This window comes from Caretta caretta, chromosome 9 (genome assembly GCF_965140235.1).
Source record: "Caretta caretta isolate rCarCar2 chromosome 9, rCarCar1.hap1, whole genome shotgun sequence".
Classification (NCBI taxonomy): domain Eukaryota; kingdom Metazoa; phylum Chordata; order Testudines; family Cheloniidae; genus Caretta; species Caretta caretta.
Window position 1 is genome coordinate 88,416,351 of NC_134214.1, and position 12,039 is coordinate 88,428,389.

General features: G+C 42.6%; 1 protein-coding gene across 8 annotated transcripts in view; it reads right to left on the bottom strand.

The window, feature by feature from the left end:
• The window catches only part of XIAP (X-linked inhibitor of apoptosis), a 60,648-nt gene that overhangs the window by 23,181 nt on the left and 25,428 nt on the right, over positions 1 to 12,039 (bottom strand). For all 8 annotated transcript variants that reach the window (XM_075132535.1, XM_075132533.1, XM_075132530.1 and 5 more), the window contains exons 2-3: positions 8,730 to 9,640; positions 6,650 to 6,749 (exon numbers count right to left, since the gene is read on the bottom strand). In XM_075132535.1, coding sequence (XP_074988636.1) covers positions 6,650 to 6,749; positions 8,730 to 9,612 — 983 coding nt within the window. In that variant the 5' untranslated portion in view covers positions 9,613 to 9,640. The remainder of the gene's footprint in view (positions 1 to 6,649; positions 6,750 to 8,729; positions 9,641 to 12,039) is intronic.

Genomic DNA, 12,039 nt, shown 5'->3' on the forward strand with positions numbered 1-12,039 from the left:
ACAAATAGTATCTGGAGGGGTCATATTACGACCCCGATAACATTGTCTAATACACTTCGAGACCCATTTATAGAGTCCCTGGACCAACATTACTGAGCCCCTGGATCGTCTCACAATGGCAAGGCAAAGCTTGGGAGACTTCCTGGAAGCCTTTGTCCTATCTAGGTAGGAGGCAAGGGCTCATCTGACATCTAGTATGAGTAATATAGCCTTCCTGTTGTCTCAGTGAAACTTGGGGTAAAAGGTTGGAAAGTGAATCAACTGGTTCACGTGAAACAGGGGGGTTACCTCATGGATGAATTTTGGGTGAGGCCTGAGCATAACCTTGTCCCAAAAGAATACCATGTAGGGGAACGTGCCATCAGAGCCGCTATTTCCCCTATTCTCCTAGACGAGGTGATTGCTATCAGGAAGCTGTTTTCATTGAGAGGTATGTAAGTGAACAGGTAGCCATGGGTTCGAAGGGAGGCCAAGTCAGTTCTTTCAGTACCAGGTTTAGGTTCCATATGAGGGTAGGAAGTCAGGGTTGTGGGAAGAGGTTTATTATCCCTTTTGAGGAATCTTTTAGTGGTCAGGTGTGATAGCACTGAGTATCCCTCTACTGGTTGGTGGAAGGCTGTTATAGCCGATAGGTGGACTCAGAGAGCTTTAAGATACTCATGATTTTTTTAGGGTTAGAATATAGTCTAAGATTTGTGGAAGAGCGATGAATGTCAGGGAAATTTGTTGGGAAATACTCCAAATCCAGAACCTGGACAATTTTTGCAGGGATGTATGGCGTGTCCAGGACTTTCTACTGTGTAATAATACCTCCTGTACCTCCTTTGAGCAGAGCTTTCTAGGTGTTGGAACCATCAAGGAGCCATATCTTGAGGCAAAGAATCCCCATATTGGGATGTAGGGTGTGTCCTTCATTCTGTAAAAGGGGCCTGGGGTGGACTGGAGAGATCTCAGTGGGCATGTTGTGAGCTGTGACAGGTAAGAGTACCAAGTCTGTCTCGGTCAAGTGGGAGTAATCAGTAAGACATCTGCTCAGCCTCTTCATTTTGAGCAGGACTTTTGACAGCAGGGGAAAAGGTTCCTGTCCCTGGGGAGGAGGAGGAGAGCATTGCCCAGGGAGTGTTTTCCATGCTACTGCTCCAGAGCAGGGATAGGACATTTCCTGTTCAGGTAAGTGGTGAACAGGTCCATGGTCGGTGTCCCCACGCCACCTGAATAGATCGTGAAATACTACTAGGTTTATCTCCCACTCGTGGTCATGTGGGAATTTGCAACTGAGAGACTGTACACTATCGAGTTTTATGTGCCTGGGAAGTAGCGTGCCGACAGTGTGATGCCATGGGAGATACATCAGTTCCGTCATCTCATTGCTTCCACACAGAAGGAGGGCAACCTAGCTCCCCCTTGTATGTACTACGTACAAGCTATGTTGTCTGTTAGGACTTTCGTGTGTGATCAGCTGGAGGAAATGGGTACAGGCATTCCTGACCACCCTTAGCTCAAGGAGGTTGATGTGAAAGGATATTTCTGTGAGTGATCACTTGCATTGTGTCATGAGGTCATTTAGATGCGCGCCCCACCCTATGAGCAATGTGTCAGTGGTGAGAGGCAATGATGCATGGGTTTGCGAGAAGGGGATCCCTTTGCAAACATTGTCTGGTTCTTTCCACCAAGGAGTTTTTGATCCTGGTGGGCAGTGACAGGGATTTGTTGAGTCTGTCCCTGTTTGGTCTGTAAACTGAGCTGAACTACATCTGGAGGCATCGCACATGAAGCCTGACATGAGGTATTACCGCTGTGCCTGCTGCCATATGCCCCAAAAGTTGGAGGCAGTGTTTGACTGATATTTGCGGGCTCCTTTGAACTGTCTCTATGAGCATGGCCAGGGAGAGGAATCTGTGTTTAGGTAGGAGAGCGCTGGCCTGTAATGAGTTGAGAATGGCACCTATGAATTCCAGATGTTGCACTGGAACTAGGGTTGATTTTTGGGCATTTTTCCATGGGCCCCGGGTCTGTGAGCAAGTGCATTGTAGCTTTGGTGACTTGGCGGGCCTCTTGGAGAGACGGCTCTGAGGAGGCAATCGTCCAGATAAGGGTAAATCATGATCCCCTAGGAGCGAAAGTGTGCAGCCACTACTGAGAGAACCTTGGAAAAGACTCTCAGGGCCGACGATAGCCCAATGTAGAGTACCCTGTATCCGTAGTGGTCTTAACCCAGAGTGAATCTGAGGAACATAGTCTGAGAGTCGGTAGGATTGAGATATGGAAACAGGCGTCCTAAAGGTCGACGGCCAAAAAACAGTCTCCCTGTTCCAATGCTGGAATGATCGTTGCTAGAGTGACCATCTTGAATTTTTGAGCCTTGACAAACGTGTTGAGAGCTGAGGTCTAGTATGGGTCTCCAACCCCCCTTCCTCTTGGGTATTAGAAAATAGCAAGAGTAGAACCTTTGCCTCGTAGATGTTGAGGTACTGGTTCTATGGCTCCTAATTAGAAGAGACGATCTACCTCATCATAGTAAACTCTCATGAGAAGGGTCCCTGAAGAGAGATGGAGAAGGGAAGTAAAATTAATAGAGTACCCATTACAATATTATATACAATGGTAGCCAAATGGATGTATAACGCTGGTCAGCTGTAGCAGTTGGTGGGAGTGGTCTGATGCCTCAACCAACACTTCAAAAGTGGTGCTTGGATATAGACAGCGAAGACTGCAAGCCAGATGGGTTATGCCTCAAAATTTATTTTTCTTTCTCTGTAGCTTGCAGTAACGCTGAGCCAAATATAGGTATGTGAGTTGTTTGTGCTAGCACGGTGGACTGAATTTTCTCTTTTGTCCTGGCATGTAGACACCCAGCGAATGGAGAATGGCCCTAGAATCCTTCAGGGTGTGAAGAGAGGCATCAGTCTTCTCTGTGAAGAACTCAATGTTTTCAAAGGGAAGGTCTTCAACAGTTGATTGTATCTCCTTCAGGAAGCCTGATAGATAGAGCCATGACGCATGTTGCATCACCTCGGCCACGGATATGGACCTTGCCACTGTGTCGAGGGCAGATTGTAGTGTTGTCTTGTCCACTAACTTTCCCTCTTTCCATCTCCTTAAAATGGTCATGGTGTGACTCAGGAAGCTGCTCAATAAAATTGCTCAGTTCCAAATAGGTTAAGTAGTCTTATTTCACCATCAGAGCTTGGTAATTAGCAATTCAAAACCAAAGCATTAGCCGAGAAGTATGCTTTCCTCCCAAAAAAGTCTAAACACTTTCAGTCCTTATCGCTGAGAGTGGACCTCTTTTGGTGTTGATGGCCACAGGAATTAATAAGGTGGGAGAAGAGTAATTCAGTCTCTCAGATGGTGTTGGCAGTCTAGATTGTTGACCACCCTGCTGAATCTAATTGTGCATGGATTAACTCCAAGAGATAACCTGTGTACTTAATAGGTGGATACTGCTGATGAATGCACCACGTCCAGATCATTTTGAAGAAATTTCAGTATATCAACATTAAGCTCATGAGTCATCTGTCAAAACAGTGAGAAACTGTTCCCCCAAATCCTAGCATCCTAACTGGTTTTGGACTACCCGCAAGAACATATTGTAGTTGTGATGATCTTTACCAAAAAGACCTTCTAACGACCTGCATTTTCAAAGTTCGTAAAAATGAAATAAAAATCAAGTCCTGGGTTGACAGATCACCTGTTTTTAGAAGGTGGATCCGCTCTTCTGTTGATATCTGTCAGTTATGGGTACCAGTACAATATTGGTCAATTCTAGACACAAATGATGAACAATCTGGCTATTGTTTATAGCCTGTGATGAGGCATCCACCCCACATTGGCATGTAAATAGTTAATGGAGCCCTAGGGAGGCAGCACAGAAAGCAGCCGACAGGAGAGGGGCTGCAAGGAGCAGCCAATAGGGTCTGGCATGCCCATATAAGAAGAGCTGCAGGAAAGAGCAGGTTCAGTTGCTTCCTGGAGCTCAAGGAGGGACAACTGGCTGCCTTGCATGCAGAAGAAAGCCAGCACCCTGGACAGAACAGTGCTGCTAGCAGGGACCAGGGAGCTAGGGAAGAGCTCCTGGCTGGGAGTTGCAGACTGAGGCCCTGAGGCACGAACAAAGAAGGTACTGGGGCCGCTGGGAACTGGCCCAGGGAAATAGACTGAGAGGTTGGAGGGGACGCAGTGTGGGGCTGTTATCTACAGGGTCCCTGGACCAGAACCCGGGTCCCTCCCTCCCCCACTGAGGAAGTGGCTGGACCATTGGACTGTGGTACTGTCCCCCCGGAAAGGGGGAGCACAGAGTGTGGTACAGCCAGAGGGCTGTGTCCTAAAGAGGATGTCATGGTCCTTGGAACAACACGGATCCAGGACCATAAGTGACGGTGGGCAAGACACCACCAGGAGTCAAGCGTACCGACCTGTGGAGCTGATCCGCAAGACAACCAGCAGAAGGTGCTAGCATGGTAGGTCACACCCCTTCACAAGCACCTTACCTATCATGAGCCAGAAAGGAAAAATGTATTTGAACAATGGTCTGGGAGCCAGGGGTGCAAAACAAAGAAAGCAGGAAGGAAAGCATAAGATTAACATATGGAGATAGATCCAATGAATAAAGGAATTCAACTTGAGCTAACTCCTCAAAGACTCCATTGGGAAACAATCCTCTAAGGAATTAATTTACTTTTCTAAAACCAGGACTGGGTTGGTGTAAGAAAAAGAAATTGTTGAAAAGTCAAACTAAATTTTCTTCTATAACTGCAGGAACTGCCACTGATGATACTGTATGGGCTTATTCACTGAAGAAGCAGAGTGTTCTTCCTCCAATTAAGTCCAGGAGACTGGGGGCAAGCATGTTATAATTGCTTGAAGGAGGCAGTAGCATTCAGCTCCGTATGTGCTCTGAGACGCGGAAGGATTTATTCTTGTTGAAGGATCCTCTCTTGACAAACTATGGCCATTCTCCCCAGCAATATGATCTGAGCTGTATAAATCTATTCCTAGGAACAGAGACAGAAACTGTAGCCTAGATAGTTTATGGTGAGGATACCTGAAGTTCTTTCTATTTGCAGGAACTGTTGAATTCCCTGGTGCTCTAGTCTGATGAGGTGTCCCCCTTTGAAAGAAAAGGCAAGAGGCTCTGATGTTTGGTAGACTAACCATTACTTCAAACCTTAGTGACTTTCTGGTTGCTGTTGAGGCTGCCGTAGATCTAGAAGTCTTAAGTGGCATCACACATAAGTGGCAGGACCGAAACTAAACAAGGTAACATCTGGATCCCTCTTATCTTTTTGTTTTTTTAAAAATCACCCAGTCCTTTAATTCCCCATGAGAAGGCTCAGGAGGAACCCACTGAAGGAGTCTGCTTGGAGTGTGAAATTCTGGTGGCATGAGCATATTTCCTAAACTGTGTGAGTGACACAGCCATGCTATATTACTGCAAGGTTTGGAGTGTTGGTACCTGGGACTGAGGCTCTGTCTACATTAGCACTTTTGTTGGTCAGGAGTGTGAAAAAACACACACCCAACCAACAAATTTCACCGACAAAAGCACCAGTGTGGACAGCGCTATGTCGGCAGGAGACACTTTCCCGCTGACACAGCTACCGCGGCTCATTGACGGTGGTTTAATTATGTTGGCGGCATAGAACAGTTACATATGAGACCTTACAGCAGCGCAGCTGCAGCGGTACAGCTCTGTCGCTGTAAGGTCCGTAGCATAGACATAGCCTGAGAGACCACAAGCTCTTAGTGTTTCATATGCTGCAGCAGAAGCTAAAAATCCTCCTAGAGCTGCTCTGTTCAGTCTGTTGCAAAGGCTTCTGCACACCAGTGTTCAGGTCTATACCGCTTTCTCCTTTGGTCAGGCCTCTCTCCTCAGCCAGAATTAGCAGGATGCTCATGATGGAGATCGAAACAAGTGAACTCTGGAAGCCAGCAAATGGAGGATCACATCAATGTCTCAATGAACACTGGTCTATTTGCCAGCAGGGAAGAACTATACCCAAACACCTGGAAAGGGACGACTGGAGAGAGAAATATAGTTTATATTCAAGACATCTTAAGAGGGCTTCATTTTCAAAAGGAAAAAATAATGTGCTCTTTGAAAAAAACAGGTCTCTTTATGGTGTCATGTTGGCCACCAAAAAATTGCGACACCCCAAAATCGCTACTCACTTTTGAAAATTTAGGCCTTTATTTTTAAGTGTAAGTGTGCTGCATAAAGCAGTTTGTCTTCTCTTGAGACTTCTACATAGCTCACTCCCAATATAATATCACAGCTGCACATAATGCTTATAACATAAGCAAAGACTCTTCTCTCCAAGAATATGCTGTGAGTGGGAGCAAATGGGCCTCACTACAGGGCACCTTGAAAGCCATGCTTCCTACGGATGAGAAGAAACACAGCCACCCATGAAGACTCTTACTGCTGCTATAAGAGAGTTGCCTCTCCACAACAAAGTTAGTGAGGACACGGAGGTGATGGTGAGAAGGGCATCTCAACCATTTCAAATTATTTGGATAAGCATCCAAACCACTGAATGCTTAGCCAAACTGAGCCTTCTGAGGTCATGTTAATACATTCTCCTTTTGTTGCAGATGCAACATACTGTAAATGGAAGTGTGCACAACAATACAGTAAAAAGTACCTTACCCTGGAAACCATTTAGCATGTTGCTCCCAAGGGTCTTCATTCTGCTGCCACTCTTGCAGTCCTCCACCACAGTGAAAGCACAAAACATGATCACCATTACCTAAGGGGGCAAGTAAGTGTGATGTTGTATACTTGTCAAATAAAAGGCTGAATATGCAAATATTTGTTCTTACAACTGAGAAAAAAAGCTTCAGCAAGTCTTGTTACTGAAAAATTGACACATTTTTGGTGCTTTTAATAATGAGCTTCTAAGAATAAAAAGGATTATTTGAAACTAGATGTCAATGTAATCTGTGACATATGGTAAGAAAAACGAAGTAGCTTCTTGGACTATTTCCACTTTAATAAAAAATTAAAGAACCAAGCTTACACAAATACTGCTTTACTCAATTGTATTTGGCATTATAGAGAGATCAAAAATGCTTCTATTTGCTTACAAGTCTATTACCAATAACTTCTTGTGAGTGTGTCCAATTGTTAAGTAGGCTATAAAAACCACTACCACAAAGTTTCTGAGGCAAAAAGTTTCTGACACAATTTCTTTTATGTTTTTGATCAGTCTTCTCTGTACTAAGTCTCAGTTCCCCTTAAACAAGAATGGAATTAATTAACAGAAACCTAATTCACAAGGACATTTACTTATTTGCCTTTTTGGTCATTGGTTTCACCAGTCAAGACTAATAGGCTCTGAACAGCAGTGACCAAGACGAAGAGGATGTGGAAGGAAATTAAATTTTCTGAGCTATAGCAGCACAGTGCACATTACAATCAAAGACTACATCAGAAGCTGCTTACATATTAAGTGTATTGCAATGAGAGGAGATATGGATAGATTTCTCCCACCGAAATTAAGTCCTTCTCAGCCAATAGGAAGGACGCAGCTCTTGGAATTTACTCTAACAGTTAACCAGCTGGTTGGATAAGCTACCTATTTTGCATGTCTTTCCAATACAGATCCCATTTGGCTGTTGAGCAGCTAGATTTTTGGGGGGATCCCACAGATGATATAAATGTCACTACTAGTTATGAATGTATTCATTTTGTGCAAGAATGTACAACAAAACATCAAAAGTTTTATTTGGGGGCCAGAGGGGGTAGGAAGAAACCAAGAGAAAACAAATTAGAAAGTCAGTGCTGTAAGAGCACAAAAAAGAGAATCAAATATGGTGAGAAAGCTAGAAATTATCCTTGGTAATCCCTTTTCTTGCTGAACAATAGTACTACTTTGCATTTACCTTCCATCCAAGGATTTCAAAGTGACTTTCCAATATTGATTAATTAAGCCTAATATGTAATTAGTCCGATTATACAGATGGGGAAAATGATGCAGAGAGGTTAAGCAGCTTGACCAAGTCACACTAAGTTTTTAAGACTGGAAGCTTTTTGCTGCATGGACCACATATTCCATGAGTTTGTACAGCATCTAGCACAACAGATCCTGGGTTGTTACTAGACTAGAGACTCTGGGTGCTATCACAATATCAACTCACACACAAATAAAAAATAATGGCAGAGATAGGAATAGAACCCAGATTTCCTGGCTCCTAGCACTGTGTGTGAACCACAAGACCACAATTCCTCTTTTTAGGGCAGGTCAGGATAGCTGCGGGTCAGTGTTCCATTCTTTCTAATATGATAAGATAACTTTTTAATGATGCCAGTCATTGTCCAAGAGCCAAAATCTGAACTGGCATACATCCTAAAATGGGCTTAAAAGACAAAGGTCACTACTTAAGATATTCCCTTTATTTAACGTTCTGTTGCTAGAAAGGAGAACGATGTGACGTTTCAGATTGTGATCATTCCAAAAGAATGCTTGATATTTTGCATGCCATCTTTCAATAATAAACCAGGAGAACATACCGTATTAGCTATGTCGTAACAACTAATTTGAGTTAAGTGAACGTAGAATTAAAAAGCATTTGAAGACTAAGGTGTTAAACAAAGGTAAAGCCTTAAATAAAAGATTTGTTTTGGCAAGTCATTCAGTGTTAAATTAATGGAGATTCTGTTCAAAATCATGTCATGCACAAATTTTGCTGCAACAAACAAACAGACGTGAAAACCCCATCTAGCTTACCTATACTATAGAACCCAGCTTCAGCAAGTTGCTCTTTAACAACTGAGTATCTCCAAGTCACAAATGTCTTGATCCGTGCTTCATATTCTGCCATAGATGGATTTCTTGGGTGATCTGCATCGTTTAAGCCACTCCTACCAACCTCAGCAAAATTAGATTCATTTAGGACACTTCCAACATTTCCAACATCATGGCCCAGGACAAAAAAGCACCTAGGAAAATGCCTCTTATGTTCTGACCAAGCTCGATCAAAAGGTTCCCAGTTTTTCAGTTTTCCACCACAACAAAAGCACTCCACTTGATCATCAACACCTGAGTAATACAGCCCAGCACTGGCTAACTCCTTTGGTGTTAATGGCGCATAGGCTGGCCAGTTGTGAAAAGACTTTAACCTAGCTTCTTCACTGCACATAGCAGGGTTCCTGGGGTACATGCTATCTGACATGTCCACAACCTGCCCAGTTCTCAAAAGGTAATCTGCACTGAGATCAGATGATCTGTCAAAAGAGCACTGGAGGGTTGAATTTCCAGAACAGTTTTCAACTCTGCATTGACAGTTTTGGAGAACAGGATGCATATCTTTTTTTAAAAAATTAAATCGAGCAATAAATTTGCATTTTGGGGAAATTTTTCTATGTCTTCCAACTGCTGAGTCTCCATGTTCCCACCCTTCAATAGTTGCATGACAGCTGAAGCACTTCACTTTGTCTCCCTCTCCTGTATAAAAGAAGCCAGCTCGTGCTAGTGTTGATGCAGAAATAGGACAACAATTTGGAAAGTTGGCAAAAGTCCTCAGTCTGGAGTACTCTTCAGCCATCTCTTGGTCATAGTCACAATCTGGTGTGGCACAAGCTTCAGAGTTATCTGGACTGTTACACGTCATCTCTTCAAGAGTGGGGCTCTCAAATTTCCTAAATAAAATAATATGTTTTTTAATTTAATAGACAAAGCAAAAAAAACAACAACAGATCAAACATATTCCTTATGCAATCCCTAAGCAAACTGTGGGAATTAGTGGGATCAAAATATTCATCCTATTAAACAAACTGTAAGGAAGAAAGACTTTTTTTCTTTCTTTGTTAATAACATTTTCAAGCACAGGAACATTCCAAAAGAAATTATATGAAGAAAGACAAGGAGTATTATCGTATATGAAGTTTTCTATTAACACATATGTTACGGATATCTCTTAATTGTCATCTGAACAAACAGTAAAAAGTTAACTGGAAAGCACCTGTGAATAAAAAAAGCGTATAGACTAAGAAGAACATTATTTTTTATTAACAAGGCAAACATTATGAGACTAGGTCTGATAAAAAATATAACAGAGATGTAAGGGGCCTCACAAAAGATATGAACGAAAAACTAAGAAAAGGCCTTCAATCATGTTTGTGCTTACATACGATGGTTACTGCTTCCATACATCGATTAACCCATGCCACACTCACAATGTATTTTACTGCTACAGTTTGGAAAGATCCATGTTCAAAATCAGCCTATTATGTTACTCTTGTATAAGCAGCTTTACCTTTCTTTTTTAATTAAAAAAGTGCCCATCACACCAGCTCTTAAGTGCATACCATACATAAATGTAACAAATCGGCAAATGTCAAAATAAAAACAATACCCTGGGATTTGAAATTTAACTGTGAAGACATAAACCCCAATTTTCCTTCAGGTAAAGGCCTGAGCAAACAGACTTTACATTATTCACAGAAGGACAAACAAGATCAAGTTCTGTCAGAAAAATGAGAAAAGGCAATTCTAGTCCCAAGAGTCAGAATAAATGGACTCAAACTGAAGATGTCCTGCCTCCTCCCCTCCAAGACGATTAAATCAATGGACTGTAAAAGCAAGAGTTCATCAACTGATTTCAACTGTTGTGACAAGCACCTGAATATTAATATTTACTTTACTCTGTACAGTGTCTAAAGTTCAAAATACATCCATATAAAACATAATACACTTGAAAAATGTTTATACATAAACTTTTTATGTTCTGTTTCCTAAATATCCCAAACGTTTCACATGTTCAGCCAATAGCCTGAATGTTGCTACATTGGTGCTGTGCTGATACCTAGTCAAGCCTTAAACTGCAAGCCTTTTTAATTTACCAATGAACCAGCCTGAACACTAGAGACTCCTGAGTGGAGTAAACACATTTATAGATGTTGTTTCAGTATAACAGTACTCAAATAATCAAGACCTTTGATATATAATTTTTTAACTGGTGGTTTGGGGGAAAAGAGGAGAGTGTGTGTTATAAGATGGGATACGTTGAGTATGGGAAAGTTTTCTGAAAAATTCTCAACTACTTTTGCCCTTTCCATTATATTATAGCTATGGACACAACGGAGCAGTCTAACAAAATATTTAACTTAGCAACCAACGTTTCCTGGTACTGCTTTTAATAATCTTATATACATACTTATAAGAATAGCCATACTGGGTCAGACCAATGGTCTATCTAGCCCAGTATCCTCTCTTCTGACAGTGGTCAATGCCACTGCAGCACTGTAAGTGTAGAGAAGCCCTGATCAACCAACTCTAATGAGCAAGAAATAAGAGCGCAGAGGCAAGTGTGGGTGGGGCCTAGCCTGAAGACCACCCTCACTCAAGCGCTTGTGGGCTCTCAGACTGAGTCTGCAGATGAGATCACTACAGCTGTGCTGCTATAGTGCCACAGTGTAGATACTTCCTATATCGACAGAAGGGCCTGTTCCATCACTGTAGGTAAGCCACCTCTCTGAGAGACAGTAGCTAGGTTGATGGAAGAATTCTTCTCAACTTAGCTGCATCTACACAGGGTGTTAGGCAGACCTTACTACGATGCACAAGTCATGAAATTTTCCATAGCCCTGATCGACGTAGGAGGTACATCTGGCCAAGACTACGTCTACTTAGGATTCGGAAGGTGTAATTTCTGGCTTGCGTAGACAGACCCACTCTAGCTCTGGTTGAGCTAGTTAACTAAAAATAGAAAGGTAGTCATGGCAGTGTAAGAGGATAGCTGCCCAAGTAGCTACCTAGCATCTTGGATGGAAGCATACTAGCTAGCCTGTCTTACTGCTGTGTCTACACATCTATCTTTAGTGCTCTAGCTCAATCAGAACTAGCGATATGTGGACTTCAGGTGTAATTTCCAGCTCAAGTTCCAGTGTAGACATATCTTAAGACCAATGGGAGCGGGCAGACAGAAATAACAAAAACTAAAACCCCAGGTGTTTAGGAGAAAGGGATTATCACAAAGAAAAGGGTCTCTCTCAGAGAAAAAGTCAGGTCCCCATTCCACTGCACTCTGTGCTTTCTT